Here is a 27,752-nt window from a genome sequence, read left to right as displayed (position 1 = left end):
TGAGGCAGAGTCGGGCACGGGAAGCGGTGGCACCGTGCGGGGCCGCAGTGCTGCGGCAGCGCGTACGGTACTTTTCCATCGCAGCCGGCTTCCCCGCGGGGCCGGCCGTGAGGGCGGCTGCGCTCCCGGCCGGGACGATCCCAGCGCTCCCGGCCCTTCCAGCCGCTCCAGGCCGGGCAGCGGCGGCGCCCCGGGCGGGCGGGGCGGCGCATGCGCGGCGGGGCCCGGAAGGGGCGGCCGGGCTGGCGCCGGTGCGAGCGCCGCGCTGGGGCTGCGGCAGCGCCGGGGCAGCGGCGGGATGAGCCCTGCGGAGTGAGCGCGGCCCCGCCTGACGCCCCGCGCCGCTCTCGGCGCCTCCGCCCCGCCCGCCTCCGCTCTGGCTTCGGGCCCCTTCTCTCTGCGCTCCGGCGGGCGGAGGCGGCGGAAGGAGAAGCCCATGGAGGGGAACCGGGACGAGGCCGAGAAGTGCATCGGGATCGCGCGGGAGGCGCTGGAGGCCGGGAACCGCGACCGCGCCCTCCGCTTCCTGAACAAGGCGCAGAAGCTCTACCCGACCGAGACGGCCCGAGGTGAAGCCCGGCCCCCTCCCCGCTCCCGCTGCCCGGCTCCGTCGGGACGAGCCCGCACGGTCCGCGGGGCCCGCAGGAGGGCGGGCGCAGGGGGGCCTGACCCGGGGGGACCGTGCGGGCCGAGGCGAGCGGGAGCCGGCCCCAGAGGCAGCCCGGGGGCTCCGGCGGGGTGCGCGGCTCGGCTGGGAGAGGAGGCCAGAGTGTGTGCCCAGGAGCAGGGCTCAGGGCAGGTGCCTTCCCCCGCCGTGCATGACTCTGGCGTCAGGCGCTGCGGAGGAGTGGGTTTACCTCCCCCGGTGCCAGCGGGGATCTCCCAGGGCCGACCCAGCTCCTCGCCTGCATTTCCTCTCCTCCCTACAGCCATCAGTAAAAGCGCAGCCGTACAGACGAGGCTTAGCCCCGATTAACATAAGGACATCTCAGGCCCCAGGCCGAGACAGGCTGGGTTGGCTTCTTTTCTGTCACTGTGAATCACCTCTCTCTGCCAGCTTGCAATGAGAGCTGCAGCTCCAGAGTGGACCGTGTCTTCATTCTCGTAATATATTTGTGGTCCGTGTCTTCATTCTCTAATATACTTGTGGTTTGGGTTCTCTTGGGTTTGGTTCTCTTTTGGGTGTACTGCAGCCACGTAGGAATTGCACACGGGTTTACCTTTGCTAGAGAAAATAGAATATGTGGCACCCCCAAGACCCAATTAGCTCTCCTGACTATTTAGTACTAAAACAAAAAAATATTTAGCAACCTTTTAGCAAAAAGTGTTTAGAAATCATTGTTTCAAAGGAACAGCAGTAAGGTTTCAGTGTATGTGGAACTGTTACCTGTCTTGGAGGATTCTGTCACAGAGTGCCAGAAGTCAGCTCAAAACACCTTTGGGTGCAGCAGGGACTTGTTGCATTGCTCTGGTTCTCACTTACGTGGTTTGTGCTGTGCAAGGAGCACAGGAACAACTTCAGTGCCCTGTACCACTTAAAGGCCTCAGCATTTGCCATTTCTGCAGTGGAAGTATTAGGCTGAATCTTGACTGGAAGTTGCCATGAGGAGATGCAGTGAACATTTTTGGGCCTTTAATCTCCTGACTTCTTCTTACATGCAAACAATAAATGAAGAGTTCACTGGTGATTTTCTTTTTTAATTGATGTTTAATTTTTCCAAGTGTTAGTTTTTTCTCCTGCAAGACAGCATGGATGTTGCCATATTCCCCTAAATCTCTGTGGCTTGAAAACATGACATGCATGAAAATACTTGGAGCTTTTTATAATCTGTGTTGGTCAGGAGGCAGAGGATTTCAATTCAGCTTCTTTCACCAAGGAGAGCAAATAGCTTCATCTGCTTCACACAGCTTGTTATCATCTTATATCTCAAAGAGTTAAAGTGGTTTTCAGGAAAAAAATCTGACTTGTTTTGAGCATTTGTTTTGTTTTTGTTTTTTTTTTTTAAGTAGGACTGCCACTACATAACCACCATGATGAAGTATTCTGTGCAAGAAATAGATGGCTAATTAGGCTATTGTCTGTAGGACACTTGTTTCATTCACTGTGGAAATTAGCAAAGTCAATCACAAATGAGCTACAGACCTGGGGAAAAGAATTTGGCTTTGTGGTAGTGGGCTGTGTAATCTGGGGAATTGTGTCTTCTTAAATGAAAAGCTTCCCAGAATTTCTGGGTGATGTTAAATAAGTCAGTTTACACCGTTTCCATTAGTGACCAGTTAATTGTTTGTGCTTCGTTTTTCAGGTATTCAGCTTGAAACAAGGGCCTGATTTGTGGAACTGGTGGGCATTTAAAGCTCCATCTGAAGCTAAAGAGAATTGCAGATGCCCTAATACCACTGAAAAAGTTCAGGCCCTAGGCCTGATTTGAACTAGGTACTTAGAAATGAGGGGGACTCTATAAACATCTAATATCTTTGTGCTTCAGTTTTCTATCTGTGGAGGTTGCTGAATCTTTTAAAGTCATCTCATTTCCTCCCAAAATAGCACCAACTCATTGAATTTATTTTGGTTTTAAAGTTTGAGGCACTTAAATGGCCCTCTTAAAAGTGCAGTAAAGTGCAAGGACACAGACTGTCTTTTTTTCAGGACAGGTTCTGGAAGGGCTGCAATAAATTACAACTGGCATTTTACACTAAGAACAAATTAAATTGCTCTCATTAGCATGTTTTAGTTGGGGGTCCATTTGAAGGAAAAAGTCCAACCTGTAATTCATAATTCAGGTAACCAAAAATGTGTCATAGCACATACCAGAGAGAAGGAAGTAGTTAAGGTTTTGAGAGCCCCTTCAGTTCTAACACACATTCTCATTTTACAGTCATAATGTGTTGGGTTTTTGTGGTGCTAGGACAACGTGGTGCAGCCCCAGTTGCCTCTCTGCTCACTTATGTTTCTCTGGAGTGTGGGTTGGAAGGTAGTTGAACTAATTTCTCACTGAAGTTGCAGATTCTCCGTGTGCTGTACCTTTAGTATCGTTTTGAGAACAATTGCCCACCATTTCACAAACAAATTTGTCAGTCATAAAAGCAATGAGAATGGTAATGCTGAAGGGAGCTTCCTCCTCCTGATGTTGTAGTGGATTACAAAAGGGCAGAGAATAGGTTTTAACTATTGTCTCTAAAACAATAATACTATGTGTGATCTGCTTTTGGCAACATTTACGTTTAAAGGGCATTCAGCACTAGTTCAGTCATCAGTGAAGTTTAGTTTTGCTAAACAAAGCTTCTGCCTGAAATACGCTGACTGCAGCAGTGCTATTTTAGGGCTTTACTAGTGTGAAATGTAAGGTCAGTGCTTATTTAATGATACTGAGCTAATGACTTCATAGTAGCAGTGCCCATGTTGACGTCATTCTTTGCTAGAAAATGGTTTGATTTTGGTTTTTGCTAATGATTCATCTTGCAACTGAACAGAACCTAATCGCTTGTCTGGAAAAGATTTTTTAGAGTGAGATTTAAAGATAACAAAGGACAAAATGTCCCTTTCAAACTTAGGTGCCTTCTGTTTGAAGGCAGAAAACAATGTTAAGGAAAACTTTATTTTTTTAGTGCTTCTTAAGATTTTCTTGCCCCATTTCTGATGCTGCCTTTAAAAACAATATTTTTGGGAGCATGTGAATTTGGTTTTTAGGCTGTTGCATTAGGACAAATTCTGAATTAAACAGAATTCTTCCATTAGTGAAAGTGGGGGGGAGAGGGGTCATGTTCAGTGCATAATGGAATCAAATGTAGTCCAAGGATCTTTCATTCAACAGCAGGTAATAGTACACACAACTGAGGCTTCAGACACACTCAGAGATAAGACTCGTTGTCTTACCTGCTAACAAAATAAGTCTTTAGTTCCCCATATGCCCTATTTTGAAATATTAGACGCACAGTGAAAGTTTTCTTAAATGCAGTGTTAGTATTACATTCTAACAGCTGGTTTTACCACCAGCAGTTCATGGAAGAGTCAGAGTATTTTCTGAATACCTAAACTGTATCTTCTATTTGAAGGAAACAATGGCCCCATACCCTTTGTGTGGTTTTCTTTTTCAGTGTAGGACAATAGCATGTTTGTGTATGCTGTGTCCTGCTATTTTAAGAAGTTCACACTGATATATTTGAATTTTATTTTTTTAAGCATCCTGCATTGTATTCTCAGCAATGCACTCCATTATGAGGTCTGAGGAGGGGATTAGAAAATAGTGATGTTTAAAGTATACTGCAACCAAATATGTTAATTAAGAGAATTAGAGCCACACTTGCTGTGAAGAAACACTGGATGTTAAAAATGCAAACCATGGCCCATGCCTGTGTTTCTGCCATTTCCACTGCCTCAGGTTCTGCATAAATGTTGGGGCAGGGATGAGAAATTTCTAGAGCAATATCAATATAAAAGGAGGAACGGCAAAACTTGAGTGAGCATTGTTTCAAGAATGCCACATGTTCAGTAGGATTCTAAGTGATGCCATTGTTAAATGTTGTACTCACTGGATAGAAAGATGAATTGAAAGAAATTATATTTTTGTTTTGTTTTCTGGTAGCACTTCTTTGGGGCACGTTCAGACTGAAATCCTTCATTCCCAGGGCACTGTCTGTTAAAAGCTCTGTTCTTGATTAGCTCTTAATCTACAGACCTGGTCACCTTGTTGGAGTTGTTACTACTTCATTTACCTCAGAACTTCATATGCCACAACAGAGGATATTAGAATAAAGTATTGCAAATATTGAATATGTCCTTCAGTTACAATCCATAATGCAACTGTTTTCAAGCTCCTGATTTCATTTGTAGTGAGAGCATCCCCTCAGTTACAACTAGACATCTAAAGCTTGGTTGTTTCCTTGTATCTGCTTTTGTAAAGAGCCTGATCTGATCAGTCCGTGAGTCTGGCTGAGGCAGGCGGAGGGCAGGACTGGCTCTGAAGTCAGCTGACTTTCTTGTTCAGGCTGAGTGTAGCTATTCACTAATAAGTGAATGTAAAACTAAATGCTGGGGAGCTTTTAAGAAGTGGTGGCTCTCCTTTTCAACAACGCTTCACTTTCTTTTCTTCCTGTGATACACAAGCTATGGTGTGTAGGATCCCAGTTTTCTGCTGCTCTAAGAAAGACCATGCTAAGCAGAGGTGATTTTTTTTTTTAATTTAGGAGAAAATTCGTAAGGATTCTTCCCACGGGCTTTCTAGAAAAAAGTGCTGTGCTTTCACAGTGCATGGGACATTTTTCTTTAGCAGTTTTTATTAGTGCATTTGTAATGCAGATAGTAACTAATTTTTTTTATGGAACAAATTTAGCCTATGTAGTTTGCCATGTTGCTCTGAAGGAATCTGTTTTCAGGAAAGGTGGACTATTTAATAATCTTTGATCTATATTATACTTTGTGTGCAGTCCCTTGTGTTAGAATGGTATTGTCTTTGATTCATTGCTAAGACAGATACCCCTAAAATACAGGCTTATATACAGAAACGGACTTTGCATATAATGTTTATTAAAACTGCTACATTTGAGATCTGCTGGAACATGGAATGAAAGAGGATTTCAAGAACTAGCAGAAGCCAACTGGTTTTCAAGTTTCAGGTCTTGAATTGGGTGTACTTGGCTGGTCCTTGGCTGGTAGTGGCATTTTAACAGTGGTTTGAATTTCAGCTGATATTGCCTGGAAGGAATAGAGCATCAGTTTGTGGCAGTAATGACTCAGGTTACAGATAGGTATGTACTGTAGGAACTGAAATGTGCTGGAGATGGGCTTGATGTCTGTGTGGAATAATTTGCACTTTATATAGAGTGTAAGGTTAGTTCCTCTTCTTCAATTTGCAGTTGCTTATTCAGGTGTTCAGATGTTTTCACCCCAAGGCACAGGTTCAGTGGCTGTAAAAAACATCTAGAATTGAAGCACCTGGACATATTCTCTCCAGTGTTACATTACCTTGGCAGAGACGGATGGGAGGAGCCTGGTCGCTAATTTTGAAATGCTTTTCCATAGTTTTGCAACAGCAAAGAATTGTTAGACTGGCTGCAGAAACATTTGTGACACAAAGTGGTGATCAGTAAGGAAGGAGGATGTAGCAACTAGTCTTGTCATGTGGTGCTCTCATCTGAGATACTTGAGAACCCTGACTTTTTCACTAATACCTGTAATGATACTATGATACACTGTTGTTTTTATAGTTTTGTTGGAAGCTATTATGAAGAATGGAAGCACTGCTGGGGGAGGCGCTTACTGCCGAAAACCAGCCAGTAACAACGATCAAAGTAAGCCCAACAGCACGAAGGAGAGCAATGCATCTGCTGCAGGTGAAAGTGGAAAAGGCTACAACAAAGACCAAATGGAAGGAGTATTAAGGTATGGCTTAAATACGGAGCTGCTTTTCGTTCTGTGTATTATCTACTTACCCTTTCAACTCTGTCATCTAAAGGAGCTACAGGAAGTTTGAGGTTAGCTCAGAGGAATTACTTGTACTGAACTTTGACTGGAAGGAGTAGTTTTGCTGGCTTTAAACACTGAATGAGATGCTGTCACTTTCTGCAAGAAAGATGCTACTCCGTTCTTCAAAATATTAAGGCTACTTTATGGAAAAATAATACTCAAAATAGTTACTGAGTGGATCTCAGGGTAAATGGAAAAAGTTATGAAAATTCTGTTGTACAACATGCAGGGCAGTGTTTCTTTCTATTCAGTATTTTTATACTAAAGATACACGGTCACTCATAAAGTTTATTTTCAAGCTAATCTTGCTGTACAGGCTGGTCTTAGACAAATGTTAAAATTATTTTGGTTTGAATATAAAGGTGTCTGAGAAGCACTAGAATACATCATCTGAGTTGCAATATAAACTCTGCTTAGTGCAGCTTGATAGTATTAAGATGGGGTGACGTCAGGAAAGCATGTGGGAAAAGAAACAAAGGTCAATAAAAATGCCCTTTTGAGGCAATTAAGTCTTAAGTCATGTTATTATTGTATACTTGCTGGCTGTAGGAGCAAGAAGAATATTGTTTCATACGTGCCCGGGTTTCTGCTAAAGAAATATGGATATAGCAAGGAAATTGCACAGCTCAAACCCTGGTATTTTCACATAAGCCTAGCCCACATATTTTCAAGGGAGCTTGAAGGGAAATCAAGAGGTCCCTGTCTCCTAGTTTGTGTGTACTGGATGTTGTGCATAACAGAAATTTGGGTGGGTGGGGTTTATGTGGATCTGTGAAATGTATGTTACTGTTGATACGATCTTGGATCTTCCTGAATTTCAGTAATCTGTTCAGCTGTGCTAACGGTGAGGAAAGAAGTAGTTTTTCTTTGTTGATACAGAAGCTCTGCATTCAGGCAGGCAGGCAGACAGCAGGTCGCACATGGTTATCCTCTTGGTGTTATTTACTAGTGCTTTTCATTTACCATCATCTCCACTTAATTAATGTTATTACGTTTTGTGATATATCTAAAGTAAAATCTGGATAAGCCTGTATTTTTTTGTTAAAATGATTGTAGAATGTATGCTTGTACACATATGCATGAGACAAAATATCCAGAAAGAAGTCCTCTGTAAATGTGGCTTAGGTCAAAATAAGACATGTCACATGCTCCCAAAAAGCTGCTGCAGGGAGGGCTGTCTTGGTGCCAATAGTCACTCACCTGTGACGTGCCATTCTGAGCTGCGGTCTGCTTCGACATCAGGTTCCCTGCAAGATCAGTCTGTTTGTTTGTTTCAGCAGAAGGTATGTTACCTACTTTGTCTTGACTGAAATGGTGGTGTAGAGCTAGCTTTTTTCTCTGGTAGGCTTTTGTGGTAGTGGGTATTGCTTTCTTGGGGGGATTTGTTAGATGCTATGTAAGCTCAATCTAGTTTGTTGAGATCAGGACCAGAGTTAGGGGTATTAAAGAATTGCGCATTGAGAATAATCTTGATGGAACATTGCTTTAAGAATATTGAATGTTGAATACAGAGTTTTAAAAGCTACCAAGATCTTTGCAAAATAAGCAATTGTAATACAGAACAACCCATGTTTGTTAAGGAGAGGGTATTGGCACACCTGGGGAAAGAACCAGGATGACTGAAACAGGCTATTACATCACACTGCAACATCTTAACATACCACTTAAAATCATGTGCCTTGCCAATGAGAGCAGAATTAAATACAAACAATGGCCTAAAACTAAATGGAAAAATATAACACATTCAGCGATGATAACTGAGAGAAAGTTCATGTTTAAACCACAGTGAGAATGAGCTTTCTAGTTGAAAACATGATAGACAGCATATGATATTGCTTCAGTCAAGCCCCATATTTTTCCAATTAAATGAAACATGCCCCTTTGGGGAGGGTATTCTTTAGAGAATAGTTTGTCACCACCATATGCTTCTGCTGTACCGCAGTGGAATGGTTTTCAGATGTTTAAATTGGTTAAAGAAATTGTGTGTGAAAAGAGGTGGTTTTAAACAGTGTTTCATGCCCAGTTGTTTGGGTTTTTTTCTGTAAGGGAAGAAGTTTATAGACAGCAAAGTAGCAAAACCTCCAAACTTCAATAAATTCTGACACTCAGCATGGACATCAGACAGAGTGGTTGGCATATGCATGATTCAAGAGGTCATTATCCTCAAATACTCTTCCCTTTAGGAGTTCTTGGTTCAGTAACTGAATATAGACATAGGGAAAGCTTTCAGCTACACTTCCATGCCATTTCCAGTGCTTTTGTTGTAAGCTTTACTGAGCTGTCAAACAGGGAGACTGACTCTGAGCTCCCTGGCTTGGATCACTGATTAAAGTTCCTGGAATTGTACAGCTATCTTGAATTTGCTTGTGACAGCAGATTTAAGAAATGTAGTGAGGATATGCTTGGAGCAATGTAACTAATTTAACTGCATTAATTTTCATCAGGGTTACTCTAGTAATGTGAGTAGCTATGAGTACAAACAAGCACCTCTGTGCTGGCTTCATTTTTTCCACATACACAGGGGACACTGATCACTGGCAAGTTACCATAACAGTTCTGTAGAGTATTATGTGAGCTTGCAGGCTGCTCAACAGGGAGAAGTGTAAGATGTAACATACTTCCTTTGATTGCATAAGTGCTGGGTAATGCTGCTCTTTGTGGGAGCTGTGCTTGCTATTTCAGTGTGACAGTTTGAAGGTTGAGATACCGCAGCACTTTGTTGCTTTTAAGTGGAAATGCTTTGAAAATCCCATCTGTAGTACTTGCATCTTTTTCTTAATGATCCTTACCTTGTCACTGAGAAGTGGATCAACTTGCCTTAACACCCTTAGGTGACCTGCATGTAGGAGATATTGACAGGAGACCAGCAGAAATATGCTAGGACCCACAGCAGACTTAATGCCTTCGAGCAAGTGCCCTAGAAGTCTCTAGGCAACTAAAAGCTACACAAGCATTGTCAGCTTAAGACAAATGTGTGAGAATCATGTGCACAACAAAAAATGAGGCATTTTCATGTTGTATGTTTTATATAGGGTCTCTTTAAATTATCTTAAAATGCACATGGTGTTTGACCTCTTTGGTCTCTTTTTTTTTAGTCAATAAGCCATAGCATGAATTCCATATTGCCTGTTTTGACATCTGAAAGAAAACTGCCATGACTAGTAGTATGCTAAATTTGCATTGTTATCTTGTGAAAACTGTGGTGGAATACTGCTTTTCCTGCCTTGCCTGCTTCTTGGAAGAAAGCACAAGAATCAAGTTTTGTATTTGGATTTTTGAGATAGAACCAAGCCAAATTAATAGAGGCATGAGTTCTGTAGAAACCTTGCAAGGCAGGATTAAGTGTATCAAGTAGTGGCCAGGAATAATCAGTAGCTTGATTTGAATTCATGTAGTGAACCAAAAAAATTGCCTCTACACATTTCATGGATCAAAGTAGGAGTATAAGTTGTGTGACTGACTTTTTCCAAGCATTCTGCTGACACTTTCACAAATCCAGCAAAAAGAGAGATATTGGTTCTTTTCTAGCATAGTGTCAAGAAGATAATTAATTGGAAGTGGATTAATAAGAGCAATCAGCATGTGTTAAAAAAAACCAAGCCACCAAAGCAGAGAAATCAGGGCATGCCTTTAATTAGGCTGTAGATCTGCCATGAATTTTTGAAATATCCAGTTGAATGGTTGAGAAATTAAGGTGAAAATCATTGTCATAGAGCCTGTCACAGAAAAGTGGCAGAGAAGACATGATGGGCTTTGTCAGAAAGCTCATAACTAAAATAAAATATTAAATAAAATCTGGAGAAAAGTATGCTGATGTAAACACAGTCCTGACTATTTCATATGATACACACAGTAGAAACAACCTGATCAGGTACATCCAAGAGCAAGGTAGTAAGACAAGCACCCTAATGTGTTGTTGAATCTATCAGTGCAACAGAAGTCTGAGAGTTCTGCTGCATTTGTTTCAGAAACTAGGGATATGCTGGTACCAGCTTGAGTTCCTTGACAATGCTGTGACCTTCTCTTCCCAGTCTAGAGCACTTCTTTCAGCCCATGTTTGTCACCCAAACTGTGACTGGCACATTCCCATCTCAGCTGCAAGATACCATTTGCATCAGGCTCTCTGGCATAAATGGAAATTTGACCTGTATAGATTTTGGTCTGCATTTTACTGTGTTTTTCTGCTCAACTCTAGGATCAGAAGTCAGTACAGCTCCCTCTTGCTGGATTCTTTGTCACTCACATTCACATTGCTGCTCACTGTGCTGCTCAGTTCAGATTACCATTGGGAGAAATAATTGTGGCTCCCTTGACGTGCTTCTGGTTGAAGTATTTGTCTTTTGGGCTGTTCTTGTGAGGCTTTGGAAGAGCCTTTGAAATACCTCCTCATACTCCAAATTTCATGATTGTGCATTGCTGCAGGTATTTGATACAGTAAGGCAAGCATCTCTGATAGGTTTTGTTAATCTGATAAAAGCTGGCAGTGCTGACCTAATCTGAATTGTAGATTTGAAAAGTGATCTGACAAGCACAGCATTAGGATCACATCATTTTGTAGTCACAGGAGAACCAGTGGTGGCAGCCCTAGGGTTTCTGCAGGTGAGAAGAGGCATTTCAGAACCTGAAGGGCTTCCTCTGCTGTCAGCCATCAGAGCATGGAGAGGAGCCCAGCATCCAGCAGAGTTGTTGGTGCTGCAGTTTGGAGCTGGCTGACCAGTTCTATTGCAGGTGCCTGCCTTGTCAGCTGCAAGCTGGGATAGTGGAGCTTTGCAAGTGGTGATGAGATACTTCTGTCAACAGATTGGGCATGAATGTAGGCCATCACTTGCTCTCCTGCAGTTTGAGAAGTCTATTCTGTAAAAGTCAGGTGTTATTTCAGGAGCAGCCAGCAAATCTGTTAATCAGAAGGACAGTGCCAAGGTGTTGGCTAGGGACTAACAATTCAACAAGGAGAGAAATAACAGAAATAATTTGATAGTAATTCAGATACAGAGTGATCCAGCCAGAAATGAAAAGTACAGGAAAAGCAATTCACAAAAAAGCCAAAACCCCAAGCAAAGTATCAGTGAAAACACCAAACTTCAAATAAACCAAGAATAAAGAACAACAAAAATAACCTGTTCAGTACAAAATAGGCAGTTAGTAAGCAAGTGATGTGTACATTAGAATTTTAAAAAGAAATGTCTCCGTGGAGTTTGCATATGCAAGAAAACTAGCAGTAGGAACTGCAGTGCCTTAAGGGCAGCAAGACTAAACAAACAACAATTTTGCAGCATTCAGAAAGTTGTTCATGCTGAGAGTGTTGGAGGGGTTTCAGGTGCAGTTAAAATCCAGCAATAACATCAGTGATGGAGCTTTTCCAGAACCTCCACTGATTTTACCCTTAATTTTTCCCTGCCTTTACTAGCTGATTTTTGTGCCCTCTAGTAAGAGAAAAGTGCCAGCTGCCTTCCCATGACAAATCTCCACAGAATAATTCAGTGGTGCAGGTGAGGGTTTCTGGCTGAGTGAGGATTGTCAGAGGTCAGTCTACTAAAGTAAAGAGGCAAGGAATATGTCCAAAAATGTCTGCATCTTCTGAGGGGCAAGGATCAAGTTGGCCATGGCTTCCAACAGCTTCCAGCAGCTGGAAAGAAATTTCTCATCAGGAGAGTGGAGTTTTGGGGGAAGAAGACTTGGAGCATCTCTTAAAGGATGAGGAGGGATGGGGCATTTGAGGCTGTGTGCTGGGGCATCTGAGGGTGGGCTGTGTGCTCCAGCAGTGTTACAGAAGCCTTGTGGCTGCACAGCCGTGTGTGACCTGAGTCCTGGTGACCTCACAGTTTGTCCTGTGATAAACTGACTTTCCAGGTTCTGTTTGCGGTGCCTTGAAGTTTTGCTTCTGAGGAGTACATCACAAACACTGATAACTTTGTTTAACTGGAAAGCACCTTCTAATCATCTTTGCTTGTCCCATCATCCCCAGTGCAAGTTTTGGTGCAGAACTCACATGAACTCAGCTGAAGGGGGGAGAAACAGAGATGTTACCCTGTTATGATTGCCCCAAACTGTGGTCCGTCAGGAACCTCCTGGCAAAAGTCACTGACTCCCTCCCAGGAGGAAACAGCATTAACCAGATGCTGGCAGCTTACAGTCCAGGTGACTTTTGCCTTGAGGTGGCCAAGCAATGGTGTAAAACTGTTGGCTAATGGCAGAGTGTGGTAAGGGCTTCATAGCATAAGGTCACTGCTGAAAATTCCAGGCTTAGGTATGGTTTTTGGCCCCTGTGCATTTGTAAGATCATTTAATGGTTTTTAGCTTTAAAACTTGATCTGCCTAATCCAAAGTCCTGCTGAACTGCAAAATTTCCATCTGTATATGCATGTTCCACATTTGTGTTTGTAGAATTTTTCATTTACTACTAGGAAAGACTTGCAAAGAAAAAACAGAAATGTGTTATACTTTGGCGGAACATGTTTCTCAGTAATAACAATACCTCATTTGTGGGCCAGGTTCAGGATAGCTGTTGCATGAGAGTGATTGCATTAATCCTTTAGATCTATTGGTAGATGCCCACCATTGCTGCTTCTCCTTTGAGGGTCATCCACTGTGGAGCATCCACTGGTTTTGAACAGGAGGAAATCTCAAGTGGGTTTTGGGGAGTTAGAAGTACAGGTTGGCATCTGTTGCATTGTTCTTTTTTTTTTTTCATATTTCTCCTCTTGGCTTCCTAGAGTTGTGAAATGAATGTATATTGTAAATAAATAAATTTCCATGGTTTTTTTTCCCATGAAAAATGACAATATGCTGTTGAAGGAGAGAGTTGTTGAGGATGCACAATGCTTAAAAACACAGGAATGAATGTTTCACACCAGAGTTTTAATGCTAAAACAAGAGAGTTTTTGGGGATGCACAGTGCTTAAAAACATGTGAATGAATGTTTAACACCAGAGTTTTAATGCTAAACAATAACAACTTTGCTAAACATTGACAGCTTGCTATGTAATTTTATATCAACCAAAGTTCTGAAGAGTCTGGCCCACAAACAGATATCTCAGAAGCAATTGTTGAAGAGAACTTAGATTGGATGCTGAGATAGCAATTTCATGAAATAAAAGCTTAATTTATACTGTTAGACATTTAAATAAAGCTACCCGTTCTTGGTACAGTTCATAAATCATCCCAGCATTGAGGCTATGGATTAAGGGATCTGTACACTACCACACTTCTTTCTGTTTGTACTGATTACCAAAAAAGAGTTTCCAGTACTCACAAGTATCATTTAATGTATTTTCTTTCCAACCTTTCTTGATGGATTCACTGTGTTCTTTTTAGTTAGCTCTATCAGCTTCCTAATTGGAGCTTATTAAATGTTACTTCAATATAATGAGCCATATTTATTTCACAGGATGTTTGTGTTGGCAGCTGCCTGCATACATTCAATTCAGTGCTCTTGTGAGCATTACACCGAGGCTTCCATCAAAGCTTCTGTATTTGAACATAGGAAACAGGATCCCTCAAATGAAACTTGATTTGATCAATCTGTGAAGTAGGATGGACCACACATGATGGTGTGGTTGTACTTGTGATGCTCACATTCCCTTAATTACAGGATTCCATGAGAATGCCAAAGGCTTGCTTGCCCCCTTGCAATACACAGGGCTGCCCTGTGTATAGTCTTGGAAACATTAAACTCAAATTTATGTAGCAATTTGTGCATGTAAGAGAATGCAGATACAATTACAGCCATGTGAAAGACTCACATGAAGCTTTTAAAGTATTTCTGGATGTAATTTCTATTTCTTGCTCAGACCAGCCCATTTTTTTTGGCATGCACCCCGTGTCAGTGTGCCTAATTTCTGCAGTGCAAGTTTGGGAATCAGCCTTTTCTTTCTAAATTTTTACCTAAGTAACTTGGTTTGATTGTTAAGCTGTATTTACTGGTTTGATCAGTTCTTCCTGCCCACAAAGAATTAATGTTCTCACTTTTCCTCTAAGTGCTCTTTCTTTCTTCTGGGGTGTTGTGAAGTATACTAAATCATTACATCATTTCCAGATTTTGCTTTTCCTGTCTGGGTTAGACAGCCTACAAAAAGAATATTTCTGAGGTTTGAGTTTTAAAAAATGCTATACTTGATTATATGAGATAAGCTAAATATGCAATTGCTGGAGCTGATAGTGTGACTTTGAATTTACATAAACACTTACAGAAAGATTGTTAAGATCCAGGTGCACTCACAGCAGCAGAAGTATTCTCACATGTTTTATTCCCTGAAAAGTGAATGCTTGAGTGATGGTAGAATTTGGCTTTAGTTTGGAGAAAGGGAGGTGTTGTTTGCTTTGTTTCATATTCTTCATACTGAAGTGCATTTGCTGTTCACAGTCAAAACACATTTTCCTACCTGCTAGTTGTGCAAAGTAAATTTGGAACCTTCTTTTTATGCATTATTAACAGCAATATTAATGTAATTGTGGATGAGGAAATGCTACAGTAGTTGCAAACTGAAACCCTTTCTTACAACCATAGTAGTTCTACAGTAGAAGTAAAAGAAATGTACATAATAAGCTCAATAGTGAGTTTATTATAAAAAAATGACATTCTTTGTTTCTAGAGTGGATATTTAAAAAATAATTTATATTGAAAGCAAAAGATGTAATATAATGCACTAGTGTAGTGTATGACCTCATTCACAGCTGTGTGTTAACCCATTACTTTTACATCTTTTTGCTTGCAACATTTTACATCATTTTCTTTTGCAGTATAAAGAAATGTAAAAATTATTACGAAGTCCTTGGAGTGTCAAAGGATGCAGGTGAAGAAGACCTAAAGAAGGCTTATAGAAAACTTGCTTTGAAATTCCACCCAGACAAAAACCATGCACCTGGAGCAACAGAGGCTTTTAAAAGTAAAACACCATTTTTACTTTAAATTTCTTTTATCATTAAACTTCATTCAAATCCATATTTATCTGCATTGATTGCTTGTATTTTTACAAATGTAAATGTGGTTTTTAGCTGTTGTTGGACTGACATTTTTATTCAAGAAAATATTTGACCTTTGTTATATTGGAAGTATAGATAAATAACATGGACTTTGGCAGTAGGGCTTGGTTTCAGAAAATTGACTGTAATGTTCAGTACAGGGAAGAAATACTTGATCTGTGAAACCCAATTGTACTTTTTTACTGTTGTTGACTTAATGTAGTTACTGAATTTTATTGTCTTGGATCTTTACTGTACTTGAGCTAGATAAAAAGAAAGAAATCCTTGATAGCAAAATGCAGTTTTTTCTGAATCATGTGCCACACTAAGTTTTCTCTTCCTTAGAATTTCTTGTATGTGTATAGTTTTACTACTTTTGCTGCATAAAAACACCTGAGTTCAATCATGGCCTTACTAGTAGTTGCCTTTGACCATTTTTTAGGTAAAATTTACAGTCTGACTTGACCTTATTTTAGGCTGCCCAGCTTAGCCCTACACAAGGGAAGTTATTGAAGAAAAGCTTTTTAAAGAAAACTACAGCTTCATCTCAGATGAAGAAAAATGTGAATCTGTAAGAAATGATAATGCATAAACAATCTGATCGTGGTACATCTTTTTATTTTTTTCCTGTGTGAGGTTTACATGCAGACATTTGAAAAAATCATTCGGATAAAACACTTAAATTGGGGAGGGGAAAAAAGAAAAAAAAAGTCCTGAGCAAGACTTCTGATACAGACTTTAAGAGGTAATTATAATGATATATTAACAATTCCAGATGAAAAGTAGATACAGCAGAGCAGGAAAGTTGATTGCTATTGATTCACTTACTACAGCCTTCTGATGTCTTTATCTAAAAGATACTATTCCTATAAAATTGTCTCAGGCCCTGGGAATAAAATAGTTCTTCCTTGTTAATAGCATTTCAAATGAAACATCTTTAAAATCAGCTTCTTAATATTTTATTTTATGTGAGCACTTTGTACGAGTCTAATTTCTTCAGCTGAATTTCACTTTCTGGTTTTTAACTAGATGAGTAAATGAACAGAAAAATTTTGTAGGGGAATCTCATTGCCCAAAAATTATTTAATGACAACTAGCATTTTCTTGCATTGAAATTATCATAATCCTTTTGTATGGCTGAGTAAATTTATGGTTTAGTTTTCCTTTAAAGATATCTGATCAGTTTTTGACATCAATCTGAGAAAAGGAGTTTATAACAATAGTTTTTATTTCATAATAATGCTTTATTTTAAGGATAGGTCACATTATAAAACAGAATTGCATTTCATGATAGGTAAGGTACTTAGATCTTGACCTACCTAGTACTTCTGTTGTACTGAGCAGTCTCACTGAAGTGAATTTTAAATCAAAAAGTATGTGCAAATGTAATAACTTCTGCCATCTTTTATCAATTCAATCAAAAATCTTTCCTGTGAAAGTTTTGAGCAGTGGCTTTTTTTTCATTTTTATATCCTTTTTGAAAAGAAATTTATATTGGAATCAAATCTGTTGTGAATTAGCACCAGATAATCAAGAGCAAGTAACCAACAGGCATATTGTGACAGTAGGGTAGCTTCATTTTATGTGCAGTCACCTGATTTATCTCTCTTAGTTTTTAATTTTGGGAAAATCTAAATTTTTGCTACCAATTTTATCCTTGTATTGAGCAACAGAGCAATATTTGATGTCAGTTTGTATCATGCTGCAGTTCAAAATACCAGGCTTCATTTATTTGGGTTTCCTCCTCTACTTAAAGGAATTGCTTAGTTTTTTCCTAAGGGCATCTTAAAAGACATGTAGCTAAAACTCATTAACTTTTGCTTAGATTGGGTAACGTTTAAAATATTAATTATAAAGCCACAGTCTTATTTGCCTGTGTTGAGGTTATAGTGTTGCACCTTCCATGAACTTTTGATGACTGATGGCTTTTCAACACTGAAAATCATAATCCCTGTGCCTTGGGTTGGTTGGCTGCAAAGGAGCTCTTTTGTTTGAGTGGCCTGGAGGAGATAGTAGAGAGGAAGGCAGAAGGGATAAATGAAGATATGAATGAGTGAAGATTGTTCATCAAGTGGCAGCACAAGCTTTCCATCAATCTGCAAGATCATTATGTCTGTGCACCGCAAGAAAAAAAGCTTCTAAAGTCAGCAGTATATGTGGGTTTTCTTCTTGATATTTTCCATGCTTACCTAAGTGAGATGTTTTCCTTTCTACTGGCAAAATGGAAGCTGTTCATTTGTGATACCATAGCATGAACAGGGACAAGAATCCAGGCCAGGCCCTCAAAACACTGAGGTCATACTGACTGCCCGAGGAATACACACATTCCTGTCACACATGCATGTTCTACTACTCAGATTACATCATGCAGAACTTTGTGTTATTAATGTAAGCCACAAATACCTTCAGAAGCATGAAGAAAAATACATTCGCACTCTTGTAGCCAATGAGGTTGGTGAATTCCAAGAAATGCCCACCTACCAAATGAAACCAAAGAAAACCTGCTGAGTCCATGATGGTTTTTTAAGCTAGCTGCTAGAGCAAACTGCAGTTACTCAGCTTCAGAGTCTCATTGTAATGCTTGATGCTTTTTTTGTAACTGCAGTGACAGAGAACATTTCCACAAGGGTAGGTGTTCTCCTAGAAAAGGAAACAAAGCTCTCCTGCCTTCTGCCTTGTTTAACAGGATAAAAGGCTTTTGGATAGTGTTGGTGGGAAACTTTGTAGAAGCCATTTTAAGAAAAGTGGAGATGTTTCTGGACCTTGTTCTACTGTAGCTGTTTTGTAACATACAGTAAATTGCATCGTTTGCTGCCTATCTTTGATTTTGAAATTGCAATTTTCATTCTGGAATAGCTTTTGTCATGCATTAATGGGAGTTGTGTTTTATTCCCTGCTTCAGAAATCGGAAATGCGTATGCTGTGCTGAGTAATCCAGAGAAACGAAAGCAGTATGACCTTACAGGCAGTGAAGAGCAAACTTGCAATCACCCTAGCAATGGCAGATTCAACTTCCATAGAGGTTGTGAGGCAGATATTACTCCAGAGGATCTGTTCAACATGTTTTTTGGAGGGGCCTTTCCAACAGGTATTTGTATACATCAGCATAATTATTGAGATGTACTGCCAGAGTGGCATTAGAGTTTATGATATTATAAAATAGTAGAATTATTCCAGCCAGCCTTGAACCCCAACTCTACAATCTGCATCAGTTTATTTTTCCCTCAAGTGTTGCTAAATCCCAAAAATGTCAGTTCTTTGGGGTTACTGTCGTACAGCTTAAAATACTTATTTTAAACAACTTTGAAATTTCAAGATACCTTAATGTCTTTTCATGTGCTGTTGTGCAGTAATGTAAAGTGCTTTATGTTGCTTCTGTACTGACCTCTAAACAGTGTTTTTGTACATGATTTAAATGTGGATGTTCCTTCCTCAGGTAGTGTGCACTCATTTTCTAATGGTCGTGCTGGCTACAGCCATCCAAACCAGCACCGTCAGAGTGGGCACGAGAGGGAGGAAGAGAGGGGTGATGTAAGTTTAAGCACCATTGACTTTAAACTGCAAAATCTGCTTTTGGTATTGTGATTGTACAGGAGCTCTGTACTGTAGAGGAGGACTTGTACCTGCCAGTTGGGTATTTTAAACTTCAGTGGGTAGTTCGCTTACTGACTGGTAAATAGGCATGCAAATTTGAGAAGGTAGTAGCCTGGTGTTGTAAACCTGATGTTGTATGCCACTCCCTTACTGGTGACTGGTATTATTAACCTATATATGCCACTAATTGTGGCCACTAATCCTTGTATGCATAGAAAAATTTATTTGGGTTGAGGTAAGAATTGAACTTACAGCTCAGTATTCACCTCCATGAATTATCTCTAGTCCTGTATAATCACATATCACTGTATAGATGAGACCAAATCATGGCATTCAGTGTAGCTGAATCCAGCTTTTATGTGGTAGTTGCTTGTGTGTATGTGCTAACGCATGAACTCCTGCAGTTTGAGCACTGTGTGAATATTGTGTATGTATTTGAAAGTTCAGATAATACCACAGTGTTTGCTGTTACTGTTTTCCGAGCAGCTTTTGAGGCTTAAAGCAAAAAGTCACACTTAGCATTAAGTATTGTCAGATTTACCTGTTTGCCTGATGATTTATGAAATACCTGAATCTGTTTTGTTCCTTAGGGAGGTTTCTCTATGGTCATTCAGCTGATGCCTATTATTGTGTTGATCTTTGTCTCCTTGTTGAGCCAGTTGATGGTATCTAACCCTCCTTACGCCTTATACCCAAGATCGTAAGTAATGCTTAATTACATCACCTTAAAGCAGAGGGGAAGGTATTGTAATCACCCTCTCCCACTTAGAAGCATTGTGGAGAGTCTTCCATTAGTTGATCTTTGATTTCCCACAGTGAAGAAAGGGAGGGAAGGTGTAGATGAAGCAGAAAAACATGTTCTGTTTTTCAAAAAGTTTAGGTGCAAAGAACATGCTGTGAGAATGTAATGGAGAAAAGAGGTCAGCAGTACCTGGAGTTCAGGAGGTCTAGTACAAGGCAGTGGGTCCATGCAACATGGCATGTTGCAAAGGTGTTTGCATCTCCAACATAGTTATCAAACCCTGAAATTTTCTAAGGCTCATTACTCTTTTGGGGGTAATCTGTGTTTGTAGAATGTGAAGAACTTGAAAGCAACTTTCTCATCTTCATTTAAGTGTTAAACATGATGACGTCTAGGAAGATTGTCTGTTCTTTGCTTCATTCTAGGTGATGGTAAAATCTCCTTTTTCTTGTGAAGAATTCTACTTGTGAAACTTATCTGTTTCATACAGTAGGATATTTAAACCTTTGTTTCTTCTGAGAAATAAGTAACTTGAATCAAGAGTGCAGCTAGCTGGTAGAAATAGCCCACTCACCACACTGGTTTTAAAGGGCCTTTAGTTCTTTGCAGAACCCCTCAACAGAGAGGTTTCTTTTCTCCTGTTTTTCAAAGTTCTCTATTTCTGGAGTAGGATGTTTTTCCCTTCTGCAACTAAGCTGTTGTAATGATTAGAAAAGCTTTTCTGCCAAAATGTTTGCACCCGGTCTTTGATTTTTAATCTACAGAATGTCAACAGGAAAATGAATTTATCAGGGCTGGCAGCAAACACTTCAGAATGGAGATGCTATACTGGGTTGCTACAGAATAGTGACCTGTTTCTGTTGAGTTTGAATGTAATTTTCTATTATTAAAACTTGTATTTGGCTAAAGAGGTATGAAATAAGTGTCTTAGTAAAGTGGATTTTTTTTTGAGATTGTTTGGGCAGCAGAAGTTTAATGTTTAGGTAAGTGCAATAATTTTTTTCTCTAGCAGATTATAGAGCCATTCTTTTAATTATTTGTCTCGAAATGGCAAATTTGGGAATGTGCTGCTATTATTCTGTAATGTCAATATTTTTTTAAGTCTACTTGTGGTGTAAAAACAATAATCAAATTAATATTTAGTCTTTCTCTCCCCCCTGCCTCCTTTTTTGCAGAAGTACAGGGCAGACCATAAAAATGCAGACAGAAAATTTGGGTGTCATTTATTATGTCAATAAGGACTTTAGAAATGAATACAAAGGAGTGTCATTACAGAAAGTGGAAAAGAGTGTGGAAGAAGATTATGTATCCAACATTCGTAATAACTGTTGGAAGGAGAGGCAACAAAGTAAGTTTGGTAATATGTGTAATTTCATTAAATTATGCATTACTATAAAAATAGCCTGAGGCAAGAAGGAAGTGCTTGTATTATTACAACATCTCAATGCAAAAGTAAGTGTAAGGTCCCCTGCTGTTTCTCACTTTAAAACTGTCCCCAGTGTTACTTAGTTTTTGAATTGTACTCAGTGATCTAACAACCATTTGCAAATTATCAGCAATTTTAACCTGATTTATTAGCTGTGACCATTTCTCAGAAAATTAAAGACTACACTAAATTGATTATGACAAAACTTTTGTCCTTAACTCACTGCAATTTCTAAGAATTCTCATGTCTTCCACATTACTTTATCATGGCAATAGCTCATTTCCCTAGGTGCTTTTATACAAGTAAATAAATAAACCAGAAGATTACATAGGTGTTTCCAGAGAGACGAAAAAATAATCTGCCTTGGACCACAGTACATACAAACACTGCTTTTCCAGGCAACCAAGGACAGGCAGCACATCCTGTAAAACAAGGGGGTTTAGTTTGCCATCTGTTTCTCCAGTCTAGTATTATACAATGAGTTACTTCTTTTCAGAAACCTAGAATGCAGTGTTAAAGCATAAGAATACTGAAGAGCACCACCAGCCTTTTCTAAATCAGCATCAATTTTAATCAGTTATTCTGTTATCTGTGACCATTCTGTGAGCTCTGTGGGAACAGCACTGCTAAAATTACATCAGTGTTGAAAGCAGATGGTTTTAACTTTTCAGGTGGTGAGCTTCAGTCATAGAAAACTGGAAAAATAATTCATTCACGAGCTGTCACTACACTGACCAGAAGCAAATAGAATGTAATTCTCTGAGTCAGATCACATGTTTCTGTCCAGCTTTAGTCTCTGCAGTCCAGTTGTTTGGTACTTGTAATTTACAAGGTTGTGAAAACTACCCAAACTGATTTTGAGTAAGAGGCTCCAAATGGTTTTTCTTTTTTTTTTCTGATTATAGAAACAGCTGATTTTGTGGTTTTATGGATTTAAAATACCTGTTGTGTGTTAAATCTCTTTGACAGTTAAAATCTATCTGGGGTTAATTGACGTTTAAGAATGTCTTGCATTTTGAGTTGAAGTGACAAAACAGATTTTACAGAATTACAATGCTCAGTGATGTCAAGCTGTTGAGCACCAGTATAATACAGAGAGCTCTTAATTATTAATAGCTCTGAACACTGACAGTCTGAATCAGCATCAGTTGAAGTAAAGGGCTTAACATTAAGATTGGATTTTTTGGGGCACGGACAAGATGTTAGAGGTATCAATAACAACGCAGGATCACTGAGAGTGGCCTATATCTGTAATGTTTAATGAGGTCTGACAGAAGGGGATTTTTGTAGGGTGTGGTTTTTTTTGTTAATCAGATACTGCTGTATGAACTCTGAGGGAGGTGGAAGGCTGATACAGCTTTACCTGTTCCAAAAGATGGAATTGTTACAAAGATCCAGCAAAGGAAAACTGTAGCAGTGCTGTTTCAGTGGTGTCTGAGGGAAGTTAGAACAGAGAGAAAGAAAAAAGGGCAAGGGTTAAAACCTGAGGTGTTTTGTACAGCTCTGTCATGTGCCAAGTATTCAGTTTGTAACCAAAAAAATCTCTTCTCTTTTCTCCTTAAAGAAACAGACTTACTTTATGCAGCAAAAGTCTATCGAGACGACCGGCTCCGAAAGAAAGCAGAGTCCATGTCCATGGAGAACTGCAAAGAACTAGAACGGCTGACCAGCCTCTACCGAGGAGGATGAGCTACAGTTACACACACATCTTACCTATGCTGTTATCTCTCCTGAAACTGAGAAGAGATTTAGTTTCACCATGGATGCTGGAAAAGAGGGTGGATGTAAAACTCTACTGTGTAGCTGTTTCCAGAAACCTTATGCTGAAATATCATTTAACGGCTTCTTTACCTACTGTGAAATATAGGTAACTTTAATTGTTTAGATTTTACTTCAAAGCTTCTGTGAATTCTTTCAGCAGAGAGAATAGCTCAGAAAGGATGCTATACTTGTAGAGACTTAGTCATCGTGGTTCTCCTCTAACATATTTGCCATGTAAATATCTGTGGAAAGAACTCTTTGTGTATATATGAGTTAAATGACTTTCTATTTAAAAATCTCAGAAATTTAGTTCCATACTACATTTTGTCTCACTGATGGAATAAATAGTATGATTACATCACTCCTATTCAGATGTCAAGTGTGTGGAGTTGAAACAATAATTTTTAATATTTTATCTCTAACTCTATGTAAAATCTTCTAGGTTTACCACTTAGAGGAACTTGGTATTTTTAAATATAATGGCATATATTCCTAAATATCTGTTGGGGTAAATTGATCTGGTGTAGAGTAGCAGTTTAGCTGTTGTAGTTTTTTAGCATTTCTAAGCAATGCTGAGAAAAATAAGAACTACACTAATCTCTTTTCAAGGTAAATATTTGCAAATGCTGTACAGACCATTATAAACATTGCTTTTAGTACTTGCAACAGTTTACAGCAGCTCTACCGTTTGGTATTCCAGTAGTAGTAAGTCCATACGTATGGTTAACATGCATCCATAGCTTCCTTAATTTTCACTGGAAAGGTAGAGGAAAACATGCAACACTAAAATCTTAACACTAAAATAAAAAGGCAACCTAATTTTTTTTTCCTGGCAGGCTTCCATTTTCTTACTACTTTTTTATTTCAAGCTAGGTCCCAATACTGATTCCTCAATGGGCACCGCAAGTGGAACAGGGAAATTTTGCTAAGGACAAGCTATGTGCCTTTCAACCCTTTTGCCAACTATTTAAATGCTTTGCTGCTTTGCAATGTGCTCCTTTGGTCAGAGCCCTATCACTTGTCAGAAGAGGTAGGGTATGGTTTTTTTTTGGGACCAGAATGTAGCTGGACTGACTTTGTAGAAATGAGCAAGCCTACTGTTTGGCTCCTGCATAGAAGATCATGTAACTCAGTGGCCTGGAAATGGAAACTATATGTAGCCACACCTGCTGATGCAAAGAGGTGTTCTGAAGCAGCTAAGTACAATGTACTTAAAGTTTATCAAAGTATGTTGAAATGTTTTTAGGTTCAGTAGCTGATGTTTTTTACATTTTAACAGTGTTATGCAGGGGAATGTTTCTTGTATTTGAGAATGCCAGATAGCTTGTATTATGGGCAATATATTTTGTTTGAGAAAACTGCTATCTTTGAACAATGCTATCAGTTCATGTGGAGCCAAATACTTCTCCTAAACTGAAAATTGAAATACTTTGTCTGACTTCATTGCAATTCCTTCTGATCTACAGCAGGATATGACTTTACAAATACACTAAATGCTATTACTCCAAGTGATCCAGAAAACATTTTGCATATATCCCTTTTCCAAATTGTCCCAGTGGAAATGTCTTCTCTTGAATTGGTGTATCATGAGACTGGCTGCAGGCTTTTAATTAAGCAGCTAAACCAGCATTCAAGGTGGACATAAAAGCCTGGGGCACAAAACAGAACTAAAAGTTGCTGAAACGACAAAAAAAAAAAGGGTTGTTGTACTGAGTGTCCTTGCTAAGACTACAGTAAAGGGGTTCAGATGTAATGGAAAGGCATCCAATTGTTTGAAATATGCAATCCAAATCTATGGAGAAAACCAGATTCCCCAGATTTTGTAACTGTCCAGAATGTATTGTAATTATATTAATGAAAACAAACTATCAAAGTACATCCTGATACTTCTGTGTCTTCTTAAAAGAAGAAAGTTGTTCCAAAGGCTTTAACAAGTACTTGGGCCTTCCTGTTTACAAATGAGTCTGAGCTTGCAAGTGATCTTTTAGTTAACAGGAAAAAGGATATATAACACATTTATCAAATATTGGAACTGTGAAGTCAGAGTGAACAGATGGTCTTAGCAAAGCTGCCTGTAATAATCCTATGGGCTGTGTCTGCCCTGCAGCCACTTCTGGTGCAGGTGACAAGTGGGGAAAGGGATGGATGCTGAGCTGGGTTCCATTGCTGTCAGTTCCTCTGCAAACTGGAATGATGTACTGGCTGTGCCCTATGGCAGCACAGACATCCTAGAAGGTTAAAAGTGAGACCTAGACTGCAACATTTCATTTGACTACCTATTGCAATTAGCACTTTCTGAAAAGAAAATAATATATTTATACTGGTGGAAGTATGCTACTTAGCATTTAACAAATTAAATAGTTGCACACTTTGAAATATGTAGTAATGTGCAAAAGGATGCTGTGATTTCCTGTGGCATAAAGATTAAGCTGCTCTAAATATGGCCTGCAAACATTCTTTTAATATTTCAAGTGGGTGTTTTTCTCCTCATGATTGTTGCTTTTTTTCCTCAAGTCTGAAGGTTTTTTTTCTTCAGAAATGTCAGTATCTTCCCTGGATTTGTTAAGGGAATCTGCTGGAAAGTTCAGAATTCATTTTCTCATGAGCAAAATGCAAATTGAAGAGGGTGGAGTATTTAAATCTTTTCAGATGACCTTTCTTCAGAAGGCAAAGTTCCCATTAAAATAAGATATTGGAAAGAAAAGGGGAAAACAAAACTGGTTTTGAACAGCCTGACTAAAAACCCCACACCATTTTATCCACCTGCTCCTTACTGTTTTTATTTAGTCATTACCTTTCATTTAATCTAGAGTTAAAGATAGCACGAGCATGGGTTCTTGGTTTTATCCTTTAAAAGGGCAGGCAGAAAAGCCCTGCAAAAAGAGAAAAATCTTGGCATGACTCTGACATAGCCTAATGAAAAAAGGAGGTGATTTGCATCTGCTGAAATATAACATCAATATGTGTTCTATTTATGGAGCATCCTGAGTCACAAGCAGTTCAGTGTTCACATCTGATGAACATTTCCCTACAAGTTCTGTGTTTGGGTAAAACAAGTCTAAATTGGAACTTTTTACCTTTTTTTAAACAGTCTTTTTTTCTTTTACAAGTTTCCAAGAAATGGTAGAACATTACAGCACTAAAAATGTAACAGATGCATTTATATAGACAGCAGAGACAACTTTAAATAAAAAGTATTTTTAATATAATTTTGTAACAAATGCTGTAAAAGGATTAAAATGGGAGGGCAAGAATATTTTTTAAGGTTGTGTGTTCATAAATTTCGTTCACCCTTAAGCAGTTGTTATTCTGACTTCTTGTAGCTCTTTTTGTCAAATAGAAGGAAAGTGTAATAGTAAAAGCATTTTGTTTTTTTTTAAAGCAGGTAATTATAAATAAATTCCTGAAGCTCTAACTTAGATATGATGTAATAAATATAGGAAAGAACTAGGCCATTTGTTGTGGTTTGGCCATGACCCCAGCAGCGTGCAGCCAGCTGCTCCCACCCACAGCGTGGCAGGAGGAGAACTGAACTCAGGTAAAACCTGTGGGCTGAGATGGCAGAGGTTTAATCAGTGAAACAAAATCAGATAGCAATGATCAACAGCAATGAAAAGGGAGACAGCAAGGGAGAGAGGAATAAACCCCAGGAAACAGAAGTGATGCCCAACACAATTGCTCACCACACTCTGACCAGTGCCCAGCCTGTCCCTGATGAGCAGTCAGCAGCTGCTGACCAACCTCCCCAGTTTATACACTGACCCTGAGATGCTCTATGGGATAGAATATCCCTTTGGCACATTCAGGTTTGCTGGCCTGGCCATGCTCCCTCACAGCTTCTTGTGCACCTGCTCACTGCCAGAACATGGGAAACTGAAAATTCTGGATTTAGGGTCAGCACTGCTCAGCAATAGCCAAAGTATCAGTGTGTAACCAACATTATTCTCATACTGAATCCAAAGCACAGCACTGTACCAGCTGCTTGGAAGAAAAGTAGCTCCCCTATCCCAGCTGAAAGCAGGACACCATTATAAACTATACTTCCCATACTGCTCAGTCTGGCAGGAATTAGGTTTGAGTATTGGGCTTCTCCACATTTTTAGAAGTATTATTAACATGCATTATTTAGTTATGATGTTATCCTTCATGCAGAAAACACTTCTCCCCTCAGTACTGGTTTATTCCGTGTACAGAAGGACTGTCATTGGGATGGGAGAATAAATTGCCATTAATAACAATACAGGGGCCATCTCATAGGTGCTTTTGCAGAGCTCTTATTCAAAATGTGACAGGGAAATAAGTAAAATTGATCACTGAGCATCATGGCTGCAAATAATAAAAAAAAGTTGCATTTTTAAACATTTTTAGTGTATAGTAGGGAATATTTTAATAAATGAGAAGACCAAGGTTGTTGCAGGTAGCATTTTCAAAATACTACCAGAAGCTCACATGATGATTTTATGGGGCTCTCTTTAAGTATCTCTCTAATATGACCAAGTCCTTATCAAATTGCTGTGTGTGCATGGCTTGGATTAAGAAAGAGGTATGGATTCTCAGTATTCAAATAAATTTGTTCTTTTGAATGACCTTTTTCTCTGTTACTTGCAAAAAGTGGCTTATCTCTGTTTCAGGCTTTTTGGAAACTTCGCTGGAAGTTCAGAAACACTAGCAAGTGATTTTTTTTTTTTTATTTACATTTTTTAAAATTTTAATTTGATACTGGCATCTAAGCAAAATCTTCAGGTATCAACAATGCTCTAGTCACTGGTGATGTCCTCTGGGCTCAGCATTGGGCAGTTCAGTAT

At 39.4% G+C, this 27,752-nt stretch overlaps 1 protein-coding gene across 2 annotated transcripts; it reads left to right on the top strand.

Moving 5' to 3' along the window:
• The first annotated feature begins 252 nt into the window (after positions 1-252).
• Positions 253-27,530, top strand: DNAJB14 (DnaJ heat shock protein family (Hsp40) member B14). 2 transcript variants are annotated; one of them, XM_030947357.1, is made up of 8 exons: positions 253-569; positions 6,205-6,379; positions 15,203-15,348; positions 18,327-18,512; positions 18,861-18,955; positions 19,609-19,718; positions 20,936-21,108; positions 22,751-27,530. In XM_030947357.1, exons 1-8 carry the CDS (start codon positions 437-439, stop codon positions 22,873-22,875), a joined length of 1,143 nt encoding a protein of 380 aa, XP_030803217.1. In that variant the 5' UTR covers positions 253-436; the 3' UTR covers positions 22,876-27,530. The 2 variants fall into 2 exon arrangements, with proteins under 2 accessions (XP_030803217.1, XP_030803218.1); XM_030947358.1 differs by lacking the exon at positions 253-569 and adding an exon at positions 1,692-2,434.
• The last annotated feature ends 222 nt before the right edge of the window (positions 27,531-27,752 follow it).

This window comes from Camarhynchus parvulus, chromosome 4, assembly GCF_901933205.1.
Source record: "Camarhynchus parvulus chromosome 4, STF_HiC, whole genome shotgun sequence".
Lineage (NCBI taxonomy): Eukaryota > Metazoa > Chordata > Aves > Passeriformes > Thraupidae > Camarhynchus > Camarhynchus parvulus.
Note: the sequence above shows the minus strand (reverse complement) of the source record. Positions and strands in the feature narration are given on the sequence as shown.